Source organism: Barbus barbus, assembly GCF_936440315.1.
Source record: "Barbus barbus genome assembly, chromosome: 39".
NCBI lineage: Eukaryota > Metazoa > Chordata > Actinopteri > Cypriniformes > Cyprinidae > Barbus > Barbus barbus.
The window spans coordinates 24,531,683-24,559,619 of NC_136717.1; the positions used below are offsets into that span (position 1 = coordinate 24,531,683).

General features: G+C 39.6%; 1 protein-coding gene across 2 annotated transcripts; it reads right to left on the reverse strand.

Annotated features, from left to right (window-relative positions):
- Positions 1-925: 925 nt before the first annotated feature.
- Positions 926-26,984, reverse strand: LOC306858266 (AT-rich interactive domain-containing protein 2-like). 2 transcript variants are annotated; one of them, XM_079398705.1, is made up of 21 exons: positions 26,572-26,984; positions 26,382-26,475; positions 25,668-25,765; positions 19,604-19,737; positions 16,586-16,804; positions 16,435-16,502; positions 16,291-16,360; positions 15,901-16,151; positions 14,800-14,896; positions 13,481-13,690; positions 13,184-13,348; positions 12,357-12,432; positions 12,139-12,273; positions 11,818-12,014; positions 6,970-9,194; positions 5,533-5,675; positions 5,310-5,448; positions 5,122-5,204; positions 4,912-5,041; positions 4,726-4,817; positions 926-2,414 (listed from the first exon to the last, which is right to left on the reverse strand). In XM_079398705.1, the coding sequence occupies exons 1-21, from the start codon at positions 26,661-26,663 to the stop codon at positions 2,303-2,305; spliced, it is 4,830 nt and encodes a 1,609-aa protein (XP_079254831.1). In that variant the 5' UTR covers positions 26,664-26,984; the 3' UTR covers positions 926-2,302. The 2 variants fall into 2 exon arrangements, with proteins under 2 accessions (XP_079254831.1, XP_079254832.1); XM_079398706.1 differs by having other exon boundaries at positions 5,533-5,672; positions 26,572-26,758.
- Positions 26,985-27,937: the final 953 nt, after the last annotated feature.

The following is a 27,937-nucleotide window of genomic DNA, read 5'->3' on the forward strand; positions in this document are numbered from 1 at the left end:
GCTTACGCATATTTTAGGCAGTGCCAAGCGCTATTTGGCCAATAGGATTGGCGGGATGGTACAGGGCTTCAGACATTCTTCACACCAAAGGGTGTTCCCATACGGTGACGTCACCGCAGCATCTCGTTCCCTAATCAGGGAACCGTGGTTACATACGTAACCGAGATGTTTTTTTTAATGCACTGCATTCACCGTATGTGCGAGACATCCGGTGTCATTGGCGTCCAGTTTTTTTCAGCTGGTTATGCTGCTTGATAGGGTCATTGTTGCAATTATAAACACACTATTCTGTAGCGCAAACAGTTTTGTTTACTGTCTGGTACACCTAAAGAGTTGGAAGTCTCACACATTCACAGGAAATAACTTAGTTTTATGTTGTAAAATAAGGTGGACAGTCTGTACTCCAATACGATTCTTATAAATATAAAGGTCAAATTATCTAAATATTTGTAATTTGATATTGGAATAATAAAACAGATTTTTTTTATACCTTTCTTTTTATTTTAAGATGAAATAAGACCCAATGTTCTTGACCATGTTTGAAAGAAACGTAAAAATGTAAATAAATAATTACATAAAGATATTATTTGCATTGTTAAATTTGACAGGTAAAAATAGCCCGCATCAATCGTACAGAAATGGAAAAAAAAAAATAGAAATGGTTCTCAGTTTTGTATTTACTGCAATGTAGATTTTTTTTTAACTGCACTACATAAAACCCCATTAATGATCGAATTATCTAAATATTTCTATATTTTACATATATGGACATATTGTGTAGCTTTAGTCTCCACCCCAATTTCTCAATATGCATAATAAAAGTCACCAACTTTCTATTATTAAAAACCCTAATCAAACACACCTGAAACATTTCAATCCAGATGACTGGGGGTCCCCAAGCAAATAAAGGCATGTCAACAGTATGTCAAAAATGTTCAGTCTTTTATTTAAAAACTATAAACAGTCACCAAAGTAAATGAAGCCAATCTATATCAGACTGTTAGATATATGTATCATCGCACACCCTACAGACACTGCAGAAATGGTGAGGGGGTGGGGGGAAGGGGTCGTGACCCCACTGGGATGCTAACACAACAGGCAATAATAAATGTTACACAATACACAGCAGAGAGGACAGCCTGGGGTCCGGGAGCCGGAATGTGGCGTGGTCGTAAGAATGGATGAAAAAAACAAAAAGAAAAACAAATAAAAAAATCCCACACTATATTAAGATAGAAAAAAGGTCTGGAGGAAAATATCATACCTGCACAGAAAGCAAAGAACACAGGAGAAAACCTGTATAAAACTCCATGTATTTAAACCAATTTACAAATACAAAAAGAATCAAGTACGGGCGGTCGGGCTCGTACTCTTGACGCTTACAGTGAATACAGGTTGAGGGGAATACCTTCAATATGTTTTTGTCTCTTCTACAAAATGACATATGATATATTATTTCATACTCTTTCAGCCAGCAAAATGAGTTCTACAAGTTATAATAGTACAAAAAAGGGGAGAAAAACAAAAAAAACAAGAACACAGTTCCACAAAGAAAAACCTGTAGCCCTCCGCCACCCCTCCCAAAACTTTACAGCATCAGTACCGTCGCAGAATATTTACAGGGTTTAAGTACATTCATCCACTGCTGAGTATAGAATCACATCTCAAATGAGTAACCAGGGGTTGAAATAAAAATGAGTCTGAACCTACTAATGTAATGCTTCTGATAACAGTGGGCAGCAGCGGCATGAAGGAGGGTGATTTAACTTTATATCTATTCACAAATATTTACACAATTTTTTTTTTCTCATTTACTCATATTGGTATTTATTTCAATAATAAATAAGTGAAAATATAAATCGACTCAAGTAAGAAAACCAAGCTATCAAGTTATAAAGAAAAAACAAAATCTAGCCACACCTCTACCGCCCCGCACCGTTGTCCACTTGCCCCACCCACAGAATCCCCCCACGCTCCTCTGGGACTATAAAAATGTGCTCGTCGGGCCAGGCGTGAAGAGGCGGTTAGAAGAGTGAAATGGGCGCTGGTTTCTGAGTGGCTGGTGGAAGACCCGTGGCAGTTTGTAAGGGAGATGGTGGAGAGGGACTGGGTGGAATGGAGAGGGAGAGAGAGAGGCAGAGAGAGAGAGAGAGAGAGAGAGAGAGAGAGAGGGAGAGAGAAGGGTGTGGGAGGGGGGTTTAGGGAGACGACCCAACACACTTATGGTGACCTGTGTGGCAGCAGAATGGGGAAATGGGCTTCTCGTCTCCTTCCGAAGGTTGTTTTTTGGGTTGAGCTGAGCTCAGGCCTGCAGAGAGCGCGTGAGTTCGTAAAGGCATTTCGCGAGCGTAGTGGAGACCTCCATAGTGCTCAGCGCCAGCACAGAGAGATGATTTTCATGCCGCCTTACCAATCTGAACACAAACACACAACAAAACAGACACTGATTACATTTATGAAGTCTACTTGCTTGATTTTTTCTTTTTCATGCTGTAACTATGGAGGACCAAGAATGCCACTTAAAAATAAAATGAAGAATCAATTTATTGATTTAAGCATTCAAACATAAAAATGTATATAAATAAATCACTTTTAAATGGACAAATTAATAGACATATTTAAAGATGTTTATTTAATTCAAGTTTTTAAATGGAGTTTAATAAAACAATACATTTAAAAAGTAATTTTTTAATGTATAAATAAATAGACAAATTTAAAACTGTTTATTTAATTCATGTTTTAAAACGTAGATGAATAAAACAATAAAAAGTGCATTAATGAATATTTTTAAATGCACATTTTAAAACAATTTTTAAAATTGCATTTGGCAAACACTTATCTCTCTTTATTTACCAATTGGTTTTCTTTGTCCTTTTGCCAAATGCTTTTCTTGATCCGTTTGTCAATCGAGTTAAAAAATGCCATTGGACAGTACACACGTGGGAGCAACCAATCAACTTTCGCCTCGATTTGAAGAGCCAACCCCTCTCTCGCTTGTAAATATAGCACGCCTTGTCATTGGACAGTGAGAAAAGCTATACATCATTACAGCGGGAGTAAGAAGATGGATTCAAGTGACGCAAAATTTCAGGGGAATCTAAACGTGTTTGGAGAGGGATTGTGGATGATTTGTTAGTTTTAGCTGATTTCTGCGATAGAAAGTCTCCTCTCAGTTATCAGGGGCTGGCGCAAAATGCGGCATTGGCATCTTAAATTAAATTTGTCTATTTATTTATACATTAAAAAATGACTTTTTTAATGTATTGTTTTATTAAACTCAATTTAAAAACTTGAATTAAATAAACATCTTTAAATAAGTCTATTAATTTGTCCATTTAAAAGTGATTTATTTATATACATTTTTATGTTTGAATTATTAAACCAATAAATTGATTCTTCATTTTTATTTTTAAGTGGCACTCTTGGTCCTCCATATGTAACAGGTGAATGCCAAAGTCACATTTCACCCCAAAATAAAAAGAATATTTACTTGCATTAAGAACAACAATAACAGTATTAATAATTACTAATAATAATTACTGATCATTAATAACAATAAGTGAAGTGAAGTGACATTCAGCCAAGTATGGTGACCCATACTCAGAATTCGTGCTCTGCATTTAACCCATCCAACGTGCACACACACAGCAGTGAACACACACACACACAGCAGTGAACACACACACACACACCGTGAACACACACCCGGAGCAGTGGGCAGCCATTTATGCTGCGGCGCCCGGGGAGCAGTTGGGGGTTCGGTGCCTTGCTCAAGGGCACCTCAGTCGTGGTATTGAGGGTGGAGAGAGCGCTGGACATTCACTCCCCCCACCTACAATCCCTGCCGGCCTGAGACTCGAACCCGCAACCTTTGGATTACAAGTCCAGCTCTCTAACCATTAGGCCACGACTTCCCCTAAAAGCGTAAATTCCCCTTATTCGAGGCACGGACGGGGTCTATAAATAACAGGCATTATAATTTTGATTATAATATAAAAAGATTATAATTGAGTCTTTTTGCATTGTTAAATTTAATCAAATTAAACATTTCCTACATTATTCTGGCAGAAATATCAATTTTATAGATTTTTTTTTTTTTTTTTGTAAAAATATAGAAATTGTAGAAATGGTACTCTGATTTTCATTACTGCAGGGCAGAAACTTCTGAACTGTAGTCTGTACTCCAATAAAATTCTTATGAATATAATATCAAATTATCTAAATATTTATATATTTCTATTTTAATATTGGAATAATAAAACTGATTTCTTATACCTTTCTTTTTATTTTAAGCTGAAATATGACCCAATGTTCTTGTTTGAAAGAAACAAAAATGTAAATAATTACATAAAGATATTATTTGCATTGTTAAATTTGACGGGTAAAAATTGCTCGCATTAATCTTACATAAATGGATCCATTTCTGGAAATTGTAGAAATGGTTCTCAGAGTTTTTAATTACTGCAATGTAGAATTTTTGTACTGTACTACAAAAAAAATGATGAAATTATCTAAATATTTAATGATATTTAAATACTTTACAGTAAACATAGGCTATTACATTTCTATTAATATTAGAAAAATAAAAACAGTTTATTTTTATTTCTTGATATACGACTCCAAAATGTTCTTGACAGTACTAAAAAGAAATGTGATTATATATTCCCTTTTGGCATAAATGATTGATTTTATGCCACAAATTAGAAACAACCACATTTTACTTACTTCCGCCCACAATCAGAGTACTTGGCGATGCTCTTTAACGTTAAGGCAGCAGTTAGTCTAATGTGTTTGGTCATTGGTCCCTCTTTATCGTCCTGAGAAGGGGAAAAAATAAAACAACGTTTCAAGCTTTACACTTTTAAAACCAGCACATATGTCATTGATTTGGCATGATGTAATAATACTGACTGTGAAGTCCCTGAACACCAGGTTTCGCGAGCCCCTACGTAAAGCCATCAGAGCTGCACTGGGATGGTTTATGAGCGCTTTCTGTGGTCTGGGAGGAGGTGGAGAACTGCTGACCGCAGCTGGAGGAGACCTGCACATCAGCACAGTCACAATCACCATCACAATCATCTACTACCTTAAACCAGCATAAGCTAAAGAAATCATACACACTTGGAAGTGTTGGGGTTGCTGCCTTGCGTTTGCTCCTCCAGTTTGAGTGCGGCTAAGAGCGCTTCCCTCGAGCAGTGCTTATCCTGCAAAACACACACTGATTAGTCAAACACACACATATATACAGCAAGCAGGGATAGAAGTCATTATCACTGCATCAATCGAAAGAGAGAAAGATGGGATCTTGCCTGAAGGTGCGTGATGAAGGATAGTCTCTGGCGAGGAAACGGTTCACAGCCCTCCCACTGGCACTGCCCTGGGTACGCGTCTTTACTGCCATGATAGGTAGCTGCATGGTAAAACACCTGTGACGGCGTGTCAAACCACCTGAAACAACACATTAAAGTTAGCATGAACCATCCTTCTCAAGACAGGCATCTATAAAGCAAAGCACATCACATGCGTCCTCACCGTTTGCATGCCTGCCACAGACATCTGAAGTTCTGTCCAGGTTTCCGTGCTTGATCTGGAGAGATGGCAGGTGCTGGAGAACTCTGATTGGTTCCCTGTGCAGCCGGATCCACTGGAGGTGGAGTCTGCACTGACACAGGCTGCTGCACACATGAATAATCAGTGAATTTTGTAGAAGACTTAAAATTAACTTTATAAAATGACAAGCATGTTGTGAATTTACAAATTCTTGTTTGTTTTTTTTACAGTAAATGCAAGAAATAAAAATATAGTGCCATGCATTCTGAATTTCATAGACGCATCTAATTTTTTTCTTGCACTTCAACTCAAAATAAAATGTATAAATATCGCTTACTATTCAAACTGGGTACTTGATTTGGGTCTAGAATTATATTTGTTTTCTTTGATTATTTTATGATTATTTCTCTCATTTTGATTTCTCAATTGCAGGTGTGGCCTTTGCCATTATTAACAGCTCTTAAATGAGTTGTTTTTACATTTACTGATACTTCTGCATATTTTGTAAGCCTGGGGAAAACTGGGTGACTGACCGGAATGTTGCAAATAATTTCACTATTATGCAAGTTTGAGTAGTGTGTTGGATTTATGCATCTGTTTAAAATTTATTAAGAGCAAGAATGTTTTTCAGCCCAAAAACAACAGAAAAACTAAGATTTACTATAAAAGAATTGTTGCATGATAGCATATAAAAAAATCAATAAGTAACTAAACTTGTTTCTGATCAAGACACTACAGTTGGAACAGGGTAAACATTTACAGATATCATATTTCACCAGTTAAATAAATCACAGCGAACATGGCAAGCCAACTGTTTCGTGCAACAAGTTTTCTGAAACATTAAATATACAAATGATAAATAATTTAATAAGCACTAATCTGCACAATTTTCTAGCAATGAAATCTATACATGGGACAAAATACTAATTTCAATCTGTTGACATTGTAGAGTTAAAGGTTTCCACAGAGAGTATTTTGGATTGCTCTTTCTATCACTCAATTAATCTATATTAATCCAATTTACATTAACCTAATAAACTATCAACAGCCAGAAAAAAAAATATACATAAACCAAGCAAATGTTATAATGAACAAACCCCACCTTAAAAACCATAGAATATATTCAGTAATAAATCTGTCAAGGTTGGTCTAAGTGCTGAAAAAAACTCAGCCTTTAAAGATATGTATTGTAACTGTAATCAACAGATGTAAATAGATACAGTGTAATAAAATAAACTGTGTATTTTGGCTACTTTCTTTCCACTAGTCTGAAAGACGACAAGTTATGGAAGCAAAGTAGCCTAAAAACTCATTGACCAGTGCATGAAAAACAATGGTTTTGTCTACAGTGCTATTATAAAAAACAAGCATTAGGTTGTAAAGGCACAATTCTGTAAACGTGAGTGAAAAACGCATTACCTGAGCATTGGTTTCAGGAAGCGGCGAGGGCACACTTGGTCTCTGCTGCACTGCATTCTCTATTGCTACTTTTGCTACTGTGCATGGGTCTGCGCCTGCCGGCACGGCCACCATGGTAGAGATGTTACCAGCATTGTTGGGGTCGCTGATGGTTACTATCCGTACGCCCATTTTGGTTGGGATTCCGGAGGTACCTCTGTCCCCGTCCTCCAGCGGTCTCTTCAGCGGCCGGCTCTCCGAGGTGCCGTTAGCGGGAGGCAGCGGTGGCCGCGGCTCGGAAACGGGTGGAGGTGGGGAGTGGTTATGAGGTGGGTGCTGTTGCCTCAGGCCCAATGTCTCTGAGTTGGGGCCGTTGGAGATCTCAGCGCCGTGGCTGGGCCCGTTGGCCAGGCGTTCTGCCTGCTCTGCTTTGGCAGTGTCCTGCTGAGGAGCAGCAAGAGAGTCCGTGAGGCCCAAAGCCCCGTGCGCTTTCTGAGGCGACAACACCTCGCCGTTCCCCATGTGTTTGGAAGCCTTGTGATTTGGAATGTTTTTACTCGGATGGGTGGCGTCCGTTCGGTCAAAGTCGCACACGCCGTTCACAATTAGCTTTTTAGGGTCAGAGAGCATCTGCTTCCCAGGGCCGCCGCTGTCACCGCCTTGCGCCGCAGGGCCGTTTAGCGCCTCTGCTTGGCTGTTCCCTGAGTGGTATGGAGGTAGACTCGAGTCAAACTTCCTCCCGTTGAGCAGCTTTGACGCAGGTCCATCCACCTCTGCGGATTCACCATTGCTGGCTTTAGCCGAACCGTCGGTGACGGAGTTGTTCTCCATGACCTCGATCTTGCGCTCGTGGATGTGCAGCCCCGTGGCGTCCTTGGCCGCCTCCTCCTTTTGGCAGATGATTTTGTCACCTCGGAAAGGCGGAATGGGCGTGGCTCCCGCAATTGGCAGAGGCGGAGTCAACTGTAGGCCGACTGTGGGCGGGGTTTGTGCTCCCTGGCCGGGGAAGCCAGAGTTTGGCACTACTGTGAAGGTAACTTGGTTGCTGGGTGTAGCCTGCAGAAGGGTGCCAGGGGTGGGGGTGGAGATGATCTGTCCTGGGAGGATGGAGATGGGAACGGCACCGGTCGCCTGCAAGGGGCTCTGCATAAGTTGCACGTTCAACTGCGGTTGAGACGGCATCGGACCGCTGTTGGTCACCTGGTATACGACTTGCGGGCTTGGCGCCCTCGTGCTCGCAGGAGCGGGAACTTGCGGAGCGGGGAGTATGAGTTTTCCACCTGGGGTGGAAGGGCCGAGTTTCGGAAGCAGTAACTGTTTGATCAGACTGGATTCTGTGGAGGTAGGTTGGGCTGGGGGTGGAGGAGGGGGCGGAGTCTGCTGAAACTGCCGCTTGACAGACAGCATCTGGCTGACTGTGTTGGGTGGGGCTTGCTGCACAGGGGCGGGGTTAGGGATCGGTGCATTTGGGGAAGCGGGAGACTGTGCGGGCTGAGGTTGGATGGTATGAGGACTGGGATTGGTCAGTACGATTTGATGGATGGCTGGGGCGAATGCGGTGTTGGGTTGTTGATTCTGACTGACGATGACTAAGCTTTGCTGTTGAGGTTGAGGCTGTGGCGACTGCGCTTGCGGTGCAGGTTTGGGGGCGATATTTTGAAACGCGACACGGTTGCTAGTCATGCCTGAGACAGTCACGACCTGCCCTCCTGCCATCAGCGAAGTGCAAGGTGCACTGACATACTGAGGCGGCGTGAGCACCACAGCCTCTTGGGAGGGGGCACCTTGCTGTCCCTGAGGGGCTTGCAGGCGCTGTTGGGCCACCGAAGGACAAACACCTTGCACTCGACCTGTAAAAACATGTCCCTGGGCCAGTGGCCCCTGTTGGATCAATGTAATGGGAGCATGATGGAGCAAGGGCTGCTGGGTAGGTGAGCCACTGTGGTTGGGAACAGCAGGTGCAGCCGTGGCCGTGGGGATGGAGCTCCGGATCATGGCTGTTTTGAGGATGTCATTGGGTCGTATGGGAACTGGGGTGGTGGCGGGAGGGCATGGAGGAGGAAGTGCAGCTTGTCCTGGTGGGTTCATGGGGAGTCGTGGAACAGTTGGGGATGGCGCAGGAGCACTGGGAGCGTTGGCGTGCGGCGCTCCATGCATGGTGAAGGCCACCTGTGGTGCTGCCTGGCCGGCAGTAAGGCTTGGTGCTGGTGCCCGGACAAGCTGCCCTCCCATACCAGGAGACAGCACTGCATGGACAAACAAGAAAGAACAAATCAGCTATAAATGTGACTGGCTTATCGCATTAAACACTGCATGCGCTTTTTTTTTTTTTTTATTCTTACACCTGGGTAAATTAAATCTGGTGTTCAAGTTCAGCACTGCACGATGGGGTTAACTAGGGTCTTATGACTTTCATGATGCAGAAAACATGGCAGGAATTGCAGATTCATAAAAATGGAATAGGTTGTATAACAGAATTTGGCAAAATCAAAATATGGCACAATATGGACTAATGTCTCTTTTTTCTTTCCTTTTGTAACGCCATGTCAGCTTCTATAGCTGTGCTGTGTTTCTGCTTTTACAATTGTCCTATTTATGTTTATTTTTTGTTGTTCCTTTAACTATGATAGTAAAGATCTATTCTATTCTATCATTTCATTAGGGCTGGGTATCGAGTTCGATACTTTTTAGGCACCGGCCGAATTGCCTCGATACCACCGAGATTCGAAAAACGTCTTGTCGTTCGGTACCAAATTTCAATACCTAAGGGGTTAATCTCATTAACGTCAGTGAGCCAATAAGCCTGCAGCACTAGGTGTGTTTGACTAGAAGTGACGCGGTGCTGATTGATCAGTGTTTGACATCCACGAGAGCGTTTCGAAAGGGTAAGGAGCAGTCTGCTCTCTATATCGCTCAGTTTTGCTTACTTGACACAGACTGAAGCTCGCGTGACATTTCAGCGTCTGCCGTCTCACTAAATGAGGACATAAACACATGAACAACAGCTCTAGAACTGCTCTGAGAGTCACTTCATGAGCATTTTACCGTTTGATTTGAGTAAAACTTGCATCATATCATATACACACAGAACTGTAAAGGTATTCCCGGAAACCCGTCAAAATAAAAGTTTGGTTTAACTTGGAAGACACTGCGGCAGAAATATATTAATATTGTTCAGCAGAGTGTACATACTGCTACTATTAAAATTATTAAAACTCTTATTTTTTAATTAATGATCACACAACATTTCTTCCATGTTTTAATTTTAATAGTAAAATTTTGTTTGCCAAAATAAATAAATGTTTTATTTTCAATAATTTAAACGAAAAATGAAATGTTTTATGCCTTCATTTGAAAACCAGATACAGAACACAGAATTTCTGAGGAAAAAGAAAACATTTCATAAGGCTGTTTTAAGAATAAATTTGAATAAACTAAGTAGTTTTTATTCATTCAAATAATTAGACATACTACAACATAGAATTTAATAACAATAAAACATATTGTGAAAGAAAATAAAACATCCACTTATGAAAGTGGATAAAGATTTTAAATTTCTTGAAGTCTTTAACAACCTAGAATAAATGAATAGAAATGATGATTCTGTCTGAGCTATGCGTTTTAAAACGAGCACGCACTAGTGTAAACTGAAAACTATTTGAGCTTTATTAAAATTATTTGTACTGATTTATTGTGTTGGCTATATTTTGTTCCTTTGTGCAGTGGCTCAGGAGATGAGTCTTTGAGTCTGTATACATGTCAACAAGCTGAAAAAAATAAAACCAAAGTTTTTTTGAGATAATGTAATCTTGTTAAAACTGTTTTCATAATATTGGTATCGAAAAAAGTATCGTTCAGGAACCGGTATCGAACTCAAGGTATCGGTATCGAACATTTTTGAACGATACCCAGCCCTACATTTCATACAATATATTTTTAAGGACCATCACATCACACAATCCTACTTTTTCATCCATGCTTCAAATTGTAAACCTGTAAAGATTCAGTTCAAATTTAATTTGATTACATTTTAAAAGATTAATTAATTTGTTAGTTTTATGCATCCATTTGATTACCACAGTTTCATAGTAAATCTGTATTTAATCATAAAACAATGAATCTGGAAATTCTGTTGCTGTTTTTTTTAAATAAAACAAATAATATTGTTAAATTGTTAACATTTTATGAATTGTACTGATCAGACATCATTTTGAAATTTAAATTGAGTTAAAATGGAATTCAGAAAATTTAAAACGGAAAACACAGAATTTGGGGAAAACTAAAATAGAATTTTGGGGAAAAAAATTCATAGGGCCCTAGGTTAACTTTCTTATTTATATATTTACGAGGGAAAAAAACTTTTGTTGTCTGAGGTCTTCTGAAACCGTTTGAAGTCCTTAAGACACTGGGAAAAAAAAATTGTGTGAAACTTTATTTCTGTACAAAGTGAATTAATATTTAATGAGGTTAGCACTGAAGCAGCTTATGATAGGTTGTATGATAACTCGCTATAACATTACAACTTCACACATCAACTACATTTTCACACTGTATAGTTTTCGCACCACAATTCATAGTTTGTGAAAATGCCCTTTCATAAACCAGGGTGTTAAAAGCAGTTCTATATTCCTTTTATAATAATTATAATGTGATCAATTAAAAGAGTTTTCTAAGTCCCTTTGGATAAAAGTGTCTGCTAAATGACTAAATGAAATAAATGAAAAACAACATGTACAAAGAATTTAAACCAGTTAAAATGGGTTTTAACCAGGTTTTAAAAAGTTTAAACCCAAGATCAAATGTAGTGTGAAACATCTTTCTGAATTGCTAGACAGAGTTCTTGGACCAATAATAAAACAGTATCTCTACCTGACTGGGGCTGAGGGGTTTCTGAGGGAGCTTCGTGTTTGGAAACTGGTGCAGGACTGGCCTGCTGCTGCTGCTGATAATAAAGCTGGACGGGAAGAGGAATCGGCCTCTTCCGCACACCAACCACATGGATTTGAGCCTGTCCACTCAGCCGTGTGTCCTCCACACGCTTCACCGTGTGATTAGGAAACAGCGTCCTGAGAAACACACAAGCACAGCGTTGATATTGCGTTTGAGTGATTTTCAGCATTCAACATTTACCATTTGGGACGGCACAGATACAATTTCACAGCATCTGCCCAACAGTTCCATTGATCTCACCTCAGGCATTTGTAGAAATTATTGGATGTTAACACGCCACCCCGTGCCATCTTGCTGCAGGTCGCCAGATATTCAGAGTACATCTCAGAGCGAGAGACCGAACCGTCTGGATGAACCTCAAAATGAGCATTTAGCCTAACAAGAGCAGAAAGCATTCATAAAACACTAGAAAACATAACAGATTTGAGAAATGCAAGAAGGAAAGATGTAAATCTTACCACTGAGTTGTGAATTTCTCTCCATCTACTTCCACAATCCCAGGTGGAGGCGTAGACTGCACAGGAACCCTGTTCACTACAAAGAAACAAACCCAAACACACTGTAAATACAAATTGCATAAACTCCTTTCTCATTACTTTTCCATTTCAACACACATTTTTTGTGGGATATTTTTAAACCCTACCTTGAGACTTAAAGCAGTAGTAGCCTGTTTAAGAAAAATTATCTTCTATTTTGTGATAATATTACTCAATATCATGAGGAAATCTATTTTTGCATTTTGTCATAAAACTGCGATAAAAACAAAATTTTTGGTGGTAAAAGTAGTCAGTAAGTTTTTTTTCTTTTAAATAAAAAAAACTTTTTCAAGAGCATCAACAATATATATATATTTTTTTTAAAAGGAATAAAAATATTACAATCCAATAAAATAAGTTTGACAGACAATGAGCTCTTGATGATGTAAATGTGCATTTTGTTTTCCACTTCATTTTACAGTGCCTGTTACAGTGTACCTATACATTTAAGTACTGATTAATGTTAAATAACTACATGTACTTACTATGACGTCAGGATGAGGGGTTTGTTTACGGTTAGTTGCATGTAATTATGCATAGTATATTACTACAGCAACGACATGTAACGTATAACAAGGACACCGTAAAATATGTTACTGCATTTTGCATCTATCCTATCCTGCATTAGTGTAAATCACTTACTCTCTACGGTTATTAAAAGAGAAAGTACTTCTTGTGATATCTGAATATGCAATTTTGTACATCCCTAGTACACGCAAAATCCGACAGCGGATACATAGGCCACTTACCAGCGCCAGGAGTGCCTTGTGTAGGTGGGGGAACGTGCTCAACAAGGTGCGGCCGAACCTCTGAGACCTGACTGCTCGAGGCCTGATGCTCGATGAGTTTTACTGTCGTCAGGGCATCCGATCCGAACGTGTGAAGGTCCACTGACACCAACCGCACTAGAAGATCTGACATGCACACATGCAAACCATGTCAGTTCACTGCTCCTGATGGTTAGTGGTGCCACAAAATTTGGCAACATCACAATAAATGAATGGTTTTGGGGGAAGGAAATCGTTGACATAAACATGAACATGTACCTATGCTTCTCTCCACGGAGGAGATTTTAGAGCACGTGATCTCCCCGAGCTCGGCCAGCTGGTACAAGACCTCCAGCGCGGAGATGACCAGCATGATGTCCGGCAGCGTCAGGAGGGCGATGACTTCTCGGTACGACTCTTGATCCACATACTCGCAGATCAGAACGCCGTTATCCTCCACTTTGCTCAGGTTCCCGAGAATTTCCATGGCTGCAGGATGCAATGGAAATAATTAGCAACTCTCAAAAGGAAAGGACAAGGTTTAACGCAGCGCCATTTTTTGAGAATGTGCGAGTTTAAATTTGACGTGGTTGCATTTGTGCGAGTGCATGGTTTGCGCTGCTCCAAAGCGTCTGCTCCAACAGCGTGCATTGCACAGCCATGGCACATTGTACCAGGAGTCAAATTTCATTGATCACGTCAAGAGGGACGCTGTCAGAGTGAGTGGTTGGAGTGTAGAGCCTGGTTTATACATAGGGTTGGGGTAAGTCGTCACTTCAGTACGAGCACGAAGGTACACGCCGCACGCGGGAAAAATTACGCCAATTTTGAGGAAACAATGGCGGATTTGGTTTTCAAGCTAAAGTAAAATAAAAGACCGTTTCTTGGTATTCTTGTGGAAAAAACATGCAAGTCCTGTCACCGACAGCCAGTTTAGTTTTACTTTTCTTTTTGTTTTCATTTTGAAAAGCTTGTTATCTTTGCTGTTCACCTCACGTCACACTATGGAGGCTTTCTTTTAATTCTTTTTCATTTATTTGAGTCCTCAGTGTTTGCTAAGCGTTCTGTAATTTATTAGTCTTTACATAATACAGCAGCATGTGGTGTATGCCATGCCTTATCTTACTCGTTTTTGTTAAGTTTTGGCAAGATCGTCATTGTAGCCTACTGTTTTATTGTTGTTGTGCTTTTTAATTAAGAATAACAATGAATCCATCTTTTGCTTTAGTCTTAAAACTTCTATGTATAAATAGAAGCAAAACAGACAATTATCTTTTTTTATAAAACGTGACATCGCAAATTCGAAAGCATCCGAAGCCCGGCTTATAACAGCAAAAGAGGAACTCCCGTTCACAAAATTCAAATCACAAATAATATTACCGATGAAAAAGAAATTAATCACTTTCGTTACCATATAACTATGAAGTATGATAAACATTCAGCAGCATGCACTGATTAATCCCATGTTGTAGCTAAAAACAAAAACAAATTGCGACCAAATTATGTGCTCGAGCGACTAACTGAGAAAGTTAGTCACAAAAGAGCAACCAGGTTTAATGGTTTAATGGCATGAACAGTTCACCCTGAAAGATGCTTACCCCTCATTTTGAGAAAACGATCCCGTGACAACAAACACTTCGTGATGGTGTGAAACATCAGATGTGTTGTTCGGAAATCAACTGGATCCAACTGAAGCTGAAAAAGGACAAAGAGAAATTTAACAAAAGATACAAATGGGCAACAGATCCAGATATGAAGCCTATAGAGTGCTGCAGGGATAACATTTATAACCTAGAAACAAGAATTTTAGCACTTCTGGTTCCATCATCAAGTCAGTGGGCTATTTGAATGGGTTTTTGGTTAAATAATTGAATTAAGCTTTGTGGTGAACCAAAGCTCAAGATTTTGACATTTCATTCTGTGACATAAATCGTATCAGCAACTCCCTGTTTGTGATTAAAGCTTTTACTTTTCTTGAAATAGCTAACAAGCATCTAAATGAGACTACAGAGGCCATTTGAGAAATTAAACGTCATCATGCCAATCAGGCAAACTCATCTACTATTCCACTTTTACAATTGCACTCTAGCAAACTATTCTAAACCAAACTTTGAAAATTAAGAAGAAAGTTTAATGGTATTGATACTGAAGTCATGTGATGATGGTGCAGCTTGTTTATAGCGTATACGTGTAGCTTTTTACTTCTGCCTATTTGTATTTAGGCCTTAAATTGTGTTTCATTTGTTAAGATTATCATGTTGAACAAAACACATAAGTTGGTTAGTCGGTGTTTTAACGTCATGTTGGCTTCTTTAGCTATTTGCATGGCAAGTAACGAGTTGAAAAAGTAAAAGAGCTATGTAAAAACCTACGTATGCTTAAGAGTGACTCTAAAATGGATTCAGATTTGATGGTGTGAAATTTGTTTGTGGATTAAGATCTCTTAGGAACACCTAACAAACACCTTCAAATCAAATTTTACACCAAATCTGAATCCATTTTAGAGTCACTCTTAAACATGTCTAAGAATCATGAACATTTGTTGTTCACAGAGTTTATTTTCTGCAATAATCCAAAAGCCAATGGGAAAATCCTGTTGGGATTTTTGTAAAGGAAACTTGATGTAAACTTGCATGTTGGCTGACAAAAATGTGTCAAAATTGCAGCACTCTAGACAGATGTAGATTGTGGACTCTAACCTCTCCGGCGACGTTGCCGAGCGTGTCGAGACCCAGCTGCCGCAGATGGACGAAGGTGCAGTGTGCACACAGTAAGAGGAAGCGCAGACATGTGCGATTAGCTGCCAGGAGTTTGATGTTGGCCTCCTCGAAGGACAAGTTCCTCAGAATCATTGCCACCTGCAACACCCGCTGGCCCTCGACGTCTCCGATGCCTACGGCACGTGCCGGGTGGAAGAGAGGAGTGCAGACGCCCCTTGTCTCTAATCCAACTGAAAAAAATATACAATGCATGCTTAGCGTGAAGTAATGCTTGGTTAAAACATATTGACTAATCAAAGCAAAACTACACTTCATTGAGCGTCTTCACCACATCAAATGAGAGTAGCCGGGACATAAACAACCACATACTTTGAGGTGTGCAGCTCTTGTCTGAGATGAGATCTTTGACTTCATTGTCTTCAATGACATCTTTCCAAAACTAAAATAAAAATAAGTGTTAAGAGCACAAGAACAGATACCATGCAAGAAATGCAAATTGACATCTTTTCTTACCCTCACAAAGTCTCGTGACGTTTTCTCCTGCCAGTCTGTCCCAAATAGAGCAGAAAAGCTGCCTAATGCTGAAAGACAAACATATGTAACGTTAGCATACCCATGCAGTCCCAAAGTGCAAATACCCTAGTAAATGCAGTATAAAACTTACAGTCGTCGAAGACTCCCGCGTGTGCCAGCAGCAGTGTGACAAGTTTGGGCTCTTTTTCTAGCTGCATGGCGTGTTTGCTCTCGTTGGACAGGAGCGTGCACACATTAATGGCAAAGTCCACTTCGTTCGGGAGCCCAGACAGGAGAGACAGCACCAGTTTGTTGTAATCAGATGGAGGGACGAAATCCGTCGACAGCCCATAGCTTTGGCGGAGATAGTCTGTCAAACAAAGGACAATCAAAAGATAAAGATAAATTTATATTTCTAGAGATTTTCTGAAGAAACTGTGAGCCGTAATTGGCCATGTGTCTTGGAGGTGGCTTGAGACTCATACAAAACTACACTCAGCCAAGTGTGAATACATATAGTTGTTCAGAACACATATGTGACCCTGGACCACAAAACCAGTCTTAAAGGATTAGTTCACTTTTCAAAAAACTTTTGCTGATAATTTACTCACCCCCATGTCATCCAAGATGTCCATGTCTTTCTTCAGTCGAAAAGAAATTAAGGTTTTTGATGAAAACATTTCTCCATAAAAGACTTCATTGGGACCCAAACGGTTCCAGGTCCAAATGACAGTTTCAGTGCAGCTTCAAAGGGCTTTAAACTATACCAGACGATGAATAAGGGTCTTATCTAGCGAAACGATCGGTCATTTCAAAAATAAATAAAAAAGTTTAAGTTTTATAAGCACAAATGCTTGCCTTGCTCTGTTCTGTGATGCGTGTTCGTGACGTCACGTAATACGCAATTACGTTGAAAAGGTCACGGTTGAGGTAGGCGGAAGTACCGAGTCAGTAGGCTTTTTAATATTAAAACACCCAGGATACGCACACGAAATGGGCATTTTAAACGATAAACTGACACAAAGACATTTGAATATGTGTATATGGTCCTCCTTCTGCACATTTGTAAACACTGACTCGGTACTTCCGCCTAAGTTTTTTCCACCTTTTCAACGTAATTGCGTATTACGTGACGTCACGAACGCGCATCACAGAACAGAGCAAGGCGAGCATTTGTGCTTATAAAACTTCAACTTTTTTATTTATTTTTTAAATGACCGATCGTTTCGCTAGGTAAGACCCTTATTCATCGTCTGGTATCGTTTAAAGCCCTTTGAAGCTGCACTGAAACTGTCATTTGGACCTTGAACCGTTTGGGTCCCAATGAAGTCCATTTTATGGAGAAATGTTTTCATCAAAAACTTTAATTTCTTTTCGACTGAAGAAAGAAAGACATGGACATCTTGGATGACATGGGTGTGAGTAAATTATCAGCAAAAGTTTTTTTAAAAGTGAACTAATCCTTTAAGTGTCAATTTATACATCATCTGAAAGCTGAAAGAATAAATAAGCTTTTTATTGATGTATGGTTTGTACTAAACAAAAATTAGGTTTTGATATTTACAGTAAGAAATTGACTAATTATCTTCATGGAACATGATCTTTACTTAATATTCTAATGATTTTTGACATAAAAGAAAAATGCAAATTTTGACGCATGCAATGCATTTTTGGCTATTGCTATAAATGTATCGGTAACTGTATGTCTGTCTAATAGTACACTGTGTGTACTGAGTATACGTATGTGTATATTACACATTGTCATCTGTATAAGTCTGTACGCATGTATGGTAATGTCTATATGTAAATTGTTTCTGCACTGTCTGGAGCACGCTCTCAAGAATTTCACTCATGAAGGCACATGTGCTGTGGTGATGTGACAATAAAAGTGATTTGATTTGATTTTAAATATACCCCAGCGACTTAAGACTGGTTTTGTGGTCCAGGGTCACACATGTAAACTTCACTTCTCCCAAAAAGATCTACATCAGCATGCGGAAGTTAGGGGTTTGGTCCAATGAAATATTGTTTGCATTTTATTTTTACAATCCTGTTCTGCATGTAGATATACAAGATAAGATACATGCTTCCTGAAGTACGGCAACTGGGTAATAAATAGGTACCAACGCTAAACTTACCTCTTAACATATTCTTATCCCAGTGTAGTTACCTTATATTACTCTGTATTTTATTAGATAAGTACATTGTAAATGCACATACTCTAAAATAGTGCAACCTTTATATGAAATTTTTTAGGATCAAAAAAGATGTCTCAATAATTGAATTTATAAAATGTAAAAGTTTAACAACAATGCCCTGTGAAAATTTTTATTTTATCAGAAATTGTGTCGGTTTTATTTTTTCTGGATTCGGTGTTTTATGATTTAATACAAATGTATTATGAAAAAAAATTAATTAAATTCAAAATGAATGCAGAAAACTTTCATTATTTAACTTATTTACTATATTCATGGCAAACTCAAGAACAATAACATTTAAAACAGTCTTAATTACAACTTCAGATGAACTGTACACAATTTAACTTATTTAATATTATTTTCCAAAAAAAAAGAAACAAAGAAAGAAACAAGAATTCCTTTTTTCTTTTTAGCAAATAAAGTGCTGCACATCAGAGGTTTATTGTTAAAATTAAAACATGGACGAAAAAATGTGTTGTATGATATCCCTTCAGGAAATAATGCTTTATTAATTTTAATTAATACTCTTTTATTTTATTACTATTACTTTGAGAAGTACAATCTACTATAAAAAAGTAATGCGTGTCAATTTTTTTCAAATTAAACCAAATTTATTTTTGGCAGGCTGTCACGAAGATCTTCGAGTTTGTGTGTATCTGCTGATAGTTTTATCAAATTGTGAAATGCTGGTCAAGTGACTCTCAGCGCAGCTCTGGAGACGAAGTTCACGTGTTCATGTCCTCATATAGTCAGACTAAAACCTACCCCAACCCTTATGTAAAGGGAAATATCATCTGTCTCTCTCTGCAAGGAGTGCAGGAGTATTATTTCCTTCGTGCATTAAGAGTTTTCACAGGTGCAGCTCCAACACACACTAACCCTTTGAGCCAGCTGTGTGTGTGTGTGTGTGTGTGCGTCTGTGTCTGTGTCTGTGTCTGTGCATCAGAGAAGCAGACTGGGCTCATCTGTACCTGATACAGTGTGTTGCTGGTAGTTGTATGACGTGGGTATTGCACCAATCGGAAGCAAATGTTTAGGATTCCCCGGCTGCTCCTCTTCATCTTCCTCTCCAAAGTGATGCACCTTTTCATACTTCTCTAGATAGCTACAGAGAGACCAGAAAAAGACATCAGCAAACAGAATGACAGACAGATGGATATACACTCATGATTCCAGGGGAAATTTAAGAGACACGAAGATTTAAACATCCAGACACAATTATTCACTGACCGGTGACCACCTGTTTAAAAGATCGAGTGGTTATAATATTATCGTAAACATTTCATAGCATTTTTTAAATTGGCAGACATTGGTTTCTGCGTTTAGATGACTGTTTGGAGGGATAATGTTTGAATGTCATACGATTCATTTCCATGAGCAAATTAAACCACCAAACCTGCGTCCCTCGGGGACTGAGAAAATCCATTAGCATTTAGTTGCTACAATTTTTTAAATGGTTGATGCCAATAAAATATTTAGAGAGTAGAAAGGATGACTGCCAATATGATAACCATACATAGTAAACAATCTAAATGGGACACACACAAATCTGCTTTAAGGAACAGTATTTTAGCCAGAAGTGACGGTTTAACTTAAAAAAAAAAAAGCCTTAATGATGGATTTGGTTCTTATAAACATGCAGCTTTTGCTTCACAAGTCATAACTTAATGGACTGGAGTGGTGTGGATTATTGTGATGTTTTTATCAGCTGTTTGGACTCTCGTTCTGACGGCACCCATTCACTGCAGAGGATCGATTGCTGAGCAAGCGATGCAATGCTACATTTCTTTAATCTGATGAAGAAACAAACTCAACTATGTCTTGGATGGACTGAGGGCAAGGACATTTTATGCCAGTTTTAATTTTGGTGTGAACCATTCCTTCCAGATGTTTTTATACATTATTTAATTTAGATTTGACAAGATTTCATAAGTGACACCAAGCAGAAATTTTTAATCAGCCAAATAGACATTGACACAGATTAATCAGTCTGTCAAATGCAAAGAGAATACATACATGCAAAAGTTGCAACCTAACATAAAACACACTTGATTAAATCCCCATTAAAAAAACTTAAAACAAGGTAACTGCATACTTTACCATCTCACACAGCTCTGTAACCTCACATACTGAAAGACGGTCAGAAAGCACAAGCTGTTTATTCCAGAGAATCAGGGATCAACCGTATTGAGAGTCTAATAGTAATATTCACAGTCCTGCTCCGGGTGAGTATGACTCATGAGTGGTTCCCTCAACTGAATGAGCTTTCACTTACACACACACACCTCCCACGTGCTACAATACAAACACTATAAATAGCTATCTGCACACCATAAACACTAGAAAAAAAACACACTGTACTGGACACACACAGCGCGGACAGAAATTTGCTCACTGGACTGTGTAATTGTTTTATTAGTGATAGTTGATATAACTGAACAAGATAACCAAATCCACCTTAGAAATGCTCTCCCTTTTCAAACGTCAGTTTCATTAATTAAATCTTTGTGAATTTTAATCTGATATGTAAAAACTTGTTTGCTGCAATTAAAGGGATCATTAAATAATAACATAGCATAAAACTATGTTATTATTTACTCACCCTCATATGCTTCTAAACCTGTATGACTTTCTTCTCCATGGAAAACAAAAAGAAAATATTTTGACAAATGTTGGTAACAAAATGGTTTCAGTTTCCTTTAACTTTCACTGTATTTTTTTGCCCATATAATGGAAGTCAATAGGAAATTAAACTGATTGGTTACCAACATAACCAAAATAACTTTTAACATTTAAGTCAAACAAGTTTGGAACGACATTAAGGTTAATAAATAACGACAATTTCAATTTTTGGGTGAACTATCCCTTTAAATTGTATATCAACGTTATATTCACCACCTGCAAATCTGTTTTTAGCCTGATTACAGGCTGATGTTTCTTGAGACACTAAATGAGGACCTTGTGAAAGCATCAGGTTTATTATGTACAATTTAAGGGGGCACTTAGTCGTGTTTCTGGAGATCAACCTTTCTGCAAACTTTAGCTCCAGCACTAATCAGATACACCTGAGCCAGCTAATTAAGATCTTCAGGAGGACACGGTAAATACAGACAGATGTTGAAAGCAGATCTCCAACAACCATTTATTTTTCTTTCATAAACCTAAAAGGTAAAACACCGCAAACCGGTTATGTAAATACAGAAATGAAGCTGACAAGAGGAACTATGTCATTCAGTCAGTGCTCACGTGAACGGCCCCATTTCTGACTGAGGTCCAGACAGAGAATTACTGCCCTCTACTGGAGACACAGAAGAAAAAGGTCAAGTTTAACCTGCAGGAGCTGCTGAATATATGGACTGTGACTAGGAGAAAATCAAATAGGACCCAAGACAACAGTTATTCAACAAACATCTTCAAAACAGAATATACGCAATGCAGCTTCTCAATATTACAGTAAAAACCTAACTAAAGCGGTGCAGGTTGGGGATAACCTAGAATAAGTTAATAGGATTTATAACATGAATACTTTACCATAACATGACCATGAGATTCTATATATTTACATGCAAAATTAACACTCAGTAAGGTGAGAGCAGACTGACCAAAAACAGATCTGAGACCAGCAACAACTTGGCTGGACGGCTTTACTCATAAATGAACAGAAGAATGAAATTATATTCTATGTGTTCCGACAATTTGCATTCAAGGTTAATTTGCATGCAATTTAAAGAGTTAGTGTTCAATCTGCAAATAAACATTCACAAAGCATTTACAAATCAAATAACTAGATATAACTTTGTTTGGGAGAGACATTTGATGCTTATTTGAACAGCAATAAACATAAGTTTTACTAAAACATGTTATTTCAAGGTGTTCTTTGGTACAATGTAATTACACAATTAAGTACAGAGTTATATTGATTAACAACACGTTTACTACAGAGTTAGGCTTTGGTTTAGGGTTAGTTACTTGTAATTATCCATACTTAACTGTTATTAGATGTAACAAGGACACTAAAACAAAGCATTACCAAACATTTCTAAAAAAAAAAATGCATGTAAAATGTTACTGGGAACATTAATATTTTACGAGCCAAATGAACACAATCAACCAATTTGCTAAAATGAATCAGAGTGAATAAAAATTAGCCTCAGAAAACTAGAACGCATGCTCCCACATGCTCCGATACACTGTGCATAAAAAATAAAGCTGCCCTGTCCTTAAAAACTGACCATTTGCCAATTAAGACATTGACATGTGTTGTTTAGCTGCTCTCCCCTCTTTAGTTGGCAGACGGAGTGCCTGACTGCAGATGCCACATTTAAATGACTCATTTCACATGCTCCGATCGGTGCTGAGCGGTTCAGCGGTAAGCTCATCACACCACAAACCCAAAGACCCAAGTTCAAATCCCAAGCTCTTCCTCAGCTGCGACGGTGTAAACACACAACCGAATTCCTCTTTTCGGCGTGAGTGATAAGAGTTAGACTACACAATGTGTCCTAATGGAGACACCTGTTCATCTGCAATCCATCAAACAAGTGCAAATGAAATCCTTCATTTTTGTCTGAAGACTCACACTAGTGTTAGCTGAGACGTTTTGGAGCCAGCAAGCGTTTCTCGGTCTACGTGGTGCGAGTGAATCGGACTAAGTGAGAGCCGACAGAAATGAGGATCCTGCTAAAGCAAGATCTTCAGAATCGCTTCGGCTGTGGAAAGGCCTGTAGGACTTTTCCCTCGTTTGATGTGCATGGGATGCTCCCGAGGTAAGCCTTGAACACTTCTGAAAAATAATCTTTGTAAAGTACATCTGTAATTAAAACATTCCACCATCCTTTCTGATCCAATCAAAACACCTGCAGCTCAAATCATGTTACTAGTTTTGAGTGTTATATAGTCTGATATACAGTCGGACAAACAGGCATAATATGTAATACTGCAAAAAACCATTCAGAGATTCTCTCGTTTGATGTTGCAAAAAAAGATTCTTTATCACAAGTACTGGATTTCCTCCGAGCAATCATGTCTGTTTAAACTCTTTGGCTTCGCTTCCAAAAATCGTTTGAAAATCCCTGAGAGACGGATACTGCTCAACATGACACAGACCTCTCCAGGATTTCAAAAACAACTGGCGTTACATCAGAATTGAGCAGCACTAAGACCTTTGATTATGAAAATAAAACCCAAAGAGAGCATGCCTAATAAAAATATGCATATGCTGCAAATAAAACCAGTTAAAGCTCACGCAATCTCTCCATGGAGCACTAATTCTGTCCTCCGTACGCCGCTCTCATGAGGAAGACACACAGGAGAACAGCGTTTTGCATCCCTCGTCGTTCTGAGCTCTCGTCGCCGACAAACAACCTCTCCTGCAATGATTGTGAGGACGGTAAAGTACACTTTGCAGAATGGTAATTACGATTAGTCCATTGCATGGCATTGTACGTCGTCTCCTCACGGCCCACACAACGCTCCCTGCTGCCAAGTCTGTCTGTCTCACCCCCCCATAACCTACTAAACTAGAGAGAAAAGCACGTGGAAAACCAGCAGCCGCACTCACTGTAGAACAGACAGCAGTGCTACGGCCGTACGCTACTCACTGCTGATACTACAAATATATAAAAACAGGAAGATTTTGCATGTGTTACAGCTGGTGAAATGTTTTTAGTGGTTTACACACGAATCAACCGTGTGCACGCTGTAAAACACCATTAACCACATTTATAAACACACAAACATCAACCTAGAAAGCACAAAACACATTCTGTATTGCAAAATAAAGTGACAGTTGAAGTCTGAACACACCAGCGCAGATCCAAAACAATCATCCACCGTTGTAAAATTTACTGTCCCTTATTTAAATATACAGGACGCAGCCCATGTTATAAAATTTCTATAAGAAATACTTGTCAAACCAGATAAGACTCCTATAGACCAATGCAAGTGACAAAAGCATTCTTAAAAGTGACCCAAATACAAGTCCCTGTAACTTCCTGATTTAGATTTAAACATCCTTCCATATTAACAAGTAATGTTGCATTGAAACATTTTATAGAGACCCATGTGTAGAACTCAATAAGTGGTGACAAACTAAGGCCTCATTTAGTTTTCATCTCATATTTGAATATACAAGAATCAGCACATGCATGTTGTGAAGCTTGTATAAAAAATACTAAATATCAAACCACAAAAAACTGCCTTCAAAACAAAAGACTCCTATAGACCAATGCAAATGACAGATGCATCCTTAAAAGTGACCCAAGTCCAAAATAGCAATCTAAACACTGTAAAACATTGATTTAGATTTAAAAAAGTCAATTTAAATTAAAATACAATGTTGCATTAAAGCATTTTATATAGGGACAAAAGCTGAAACTAAACGGTATAAAAAACATCTAAACTACATCCTATTACAGAGTTTTGTCAATTATTGAAATATACAGAACCTGCCATTAAAGCAAAGTACTTCAATGCAACTGACAGATGCATCCTTAAAAGTGACCCAAGTCCAAAATAGCAATCTAAACACTGTAAAACATTGATTTAGATTTAAAAAAGTCAATTTAAATTAAAATACAATGTTGCATTAAAGCATTTTATATAGGGACAAAAGCTGAAACTAAACGGTATAAAAAACATCTAAACTACATCCTATTACAGAGTTTTGTCAATTATTGAAATATACAGAACCTGCCATTAAAGCAAAGTACTTCAATGCAACTGACAGATGCATCCTTAAAAGTGACTCAAACACAAGTCCAGAAGAACCATTTATCACTGTAAAACTCCCTGATTTAAACTGTACTTGCCACATAATGATGCATTAACAAAATAACATGAGCTGATATTAAAAACACTGTCAAAAGTCTGCTTTTTGCAATCAACAACAAAGACACACGATCCTCTAAAACACACGCTTTCGAGTCAGAACCGAGCCGCATGTTTGAGTGCATCAGAGCAGAGAAGCGCCTGTAAACATTGAGCACATGTGCTGGAGCTGATCAGAGAGAAAGAAACTGAATAAGAAAGACTCACCGAAGGTAGTACTGTTTCAAAACAAAAGCAGCATTCGAGCAACTCCTGGGGAAATTGAAATCCTCGCTCAGTTCGGCCCACTGGTTCTTGTCGGACACCTGTAGGGTGATGAGACAGGTGAGAGGGGTTCGGTTCAGATGCAGGACCGTGTGTGTGAGAGAGTGTCTGTCTGTCTGTGTGTGTGTGTGTGTGTGTGTGGATGCTAACTCCCATTAGCACTCCGGCTAACTTACACTTTCCCATGTGAAATGAATAAATCAGACCAGTAGCAGGGAAACAAGGTGCTCCGAGAAGAACCCCTCCGAACCCCCGCGTCTGGACCGCGGATCTGGCGCGGTTTGCGGCTGTATTTACATCGAGGAATACACAGGCCTGAGTGCGGCCTACAGTCGCTCAATCCTCCGCCACACGGGAGAGAGAAAGCCGCTGATGTACACGGCGGGTCCGGACGGGGTTCGGTGCCCCAGCCTCGGTACGGGTAATCTATGTAAAAGCCGCCCGGTAATTTTGAAGTGAGTGTGTGTGAAAGTGTGTGTGGGGCCAGTACACACACACACACGTACGTACGTACGTACATACATACACTCACTTATTCACATACATACATACATACATACACTAACACAGGCCGATGCACCGAACCGAGCCGAGGAGTGGAGTTGGAAGAGTGTGTGTGATGAGAAATGTTAAGTTTAGTGTGTGTGAGGAACTTACCTTCGCGAAGCCCCCTAAAGACACCACTCTCATATACAGAGTGCCCAGGTCCAGCTCCTTCCCACCCACCACGGGAACCTTTTTAAACGGAGATCTGTGGAGAAAAACAGCCCAATTGAGCCCCGTCCGGACCCCTCACGCGCCCAGCGCGGGTCACCCAAGTTATAATAAGAGCGAAATTCCCGCTCACCCTCTGCTGTGGTGAAATTGCCGCAGCTCGTCCAGGAAAGCCTGTCCTTTCCTCCGCTGCTCGGGGAGGTTTTTCCCCGTCGAGCTCGCCATCGTTTCGCTGAAATTCGGTCAAACCCCCGGCTCAGATTCGGTTCCTAAGAGTCCGGGGATCCCATGCTCCGGTCCGCTCCGCTCCGGCGCGGCTGCGTGTTTGAAAAGTTAAAGAAACGACGGAGGATGAGAGTGGAGAAACCCGCTCCAACGGCAGCCCGAGCAGCACACAAACCCGAGCGAGCTCAGTCCAACGGCACCACGGCACCGCTCATGGCTGCACGGGAAAACAACGGTACCGGCTGCGCCTGTGTTGGGGTTTGGAGTGGGTTTTTTGACAGTGCGGGACGGACGCGGCTCCGGTTTAATCGCGCACACTGTGAAGCAGCAGAGGGATCCAGTTCAGACAAAAAGACCCGAGGCCGCGCGGCTCCGCGGCGCCCCCCAGCAGGCAAACGTCGGCACTGCAACCGCCACAGCGCCGCTCATGAACAATAGACGGAGCTAGCTGGAGCGAAGGGGGTGTCGCGAAACTCTTCCAGACCGTTAAAAAACTGAAGCCTGTCATGAGCGTTGGTTGGGGGAAGGGAGCTGACAGCTTACACTAGCTAAAAAGAATAAAATTCAAACAGTGGCTGCGCCCCAAATGACAAACTATACACTATGTACTCAACCATGTAGTGTATGAATACATAAGGTTATTTTTGGTGCATACCAAATCGCGTACTTATGCACAGTTTTATGACGTTTTGCAGTATAAATAGTGCAAGTAATACGTTCACACTGAAAATTTCAAAAATAAAAAGTGAACTTTAAATACCTGGATGATGCACTTTAAATACCCGAAAAAACGAAGTGTGGAAAGTTGAACACTTAATGCACTCAACTGTTGCAACTTTAATTATGTCACGAAGGGGGAGGGGCTACAAAATAACCTTATAAAATTCATACACTACATGGTTGAGTACATAGTGTGTACTACTAATGTATAACTATGTAAGTGCAGTGTATAGTGCGTCATTTGGGACGCAGTTCAACATTCCACGTTTTTTCGGTGAAGTACATCATCCTGGTATTTAAAGTGCACTTTTTCTTTATGGAATTTTGTTATTAAAACAATGTCACGTGTAATTTGAACTACTAACAGAGTTTTGCTATATTCTGTATATTTCATAGTGACTTTCATTCTGTGACACATACCTGGAACAGAGCGCTACTCTGAAATAAACATTAATAGCTTAAGTTAAACCGTGGTGTCTGCAGTTAAAGGAGCACAATCTGCGCTTTGTTCCAGCGGATGGACCGTAATTTACTCCCGGTCCCTTGTAATAAGC

Coding starts and splice junctions, on each gene's coding strand:
- LOC306858266 (XM_079398705.1), bottom strand. CDS start 26,663: ATGGCGAGCTCGACGGGGAAAAACCTCCCCGAGCAGCGGAGGAAAGGA. Junction 14,897..15,900: donor TCGGCAACGTCGCCGGAGAG/GTTAGAGTCCAC, acceptor GTCCTTTTTCAG/CTTCAGTTGGATCCAGTTGA. Junction 5,205..5,309: donor CCTTCATCACGCACCTTCAG/GCAAGATCCCAT, acceptor TGTGTTTTGCAG/GATAAGCACTGCTCGAGGGA.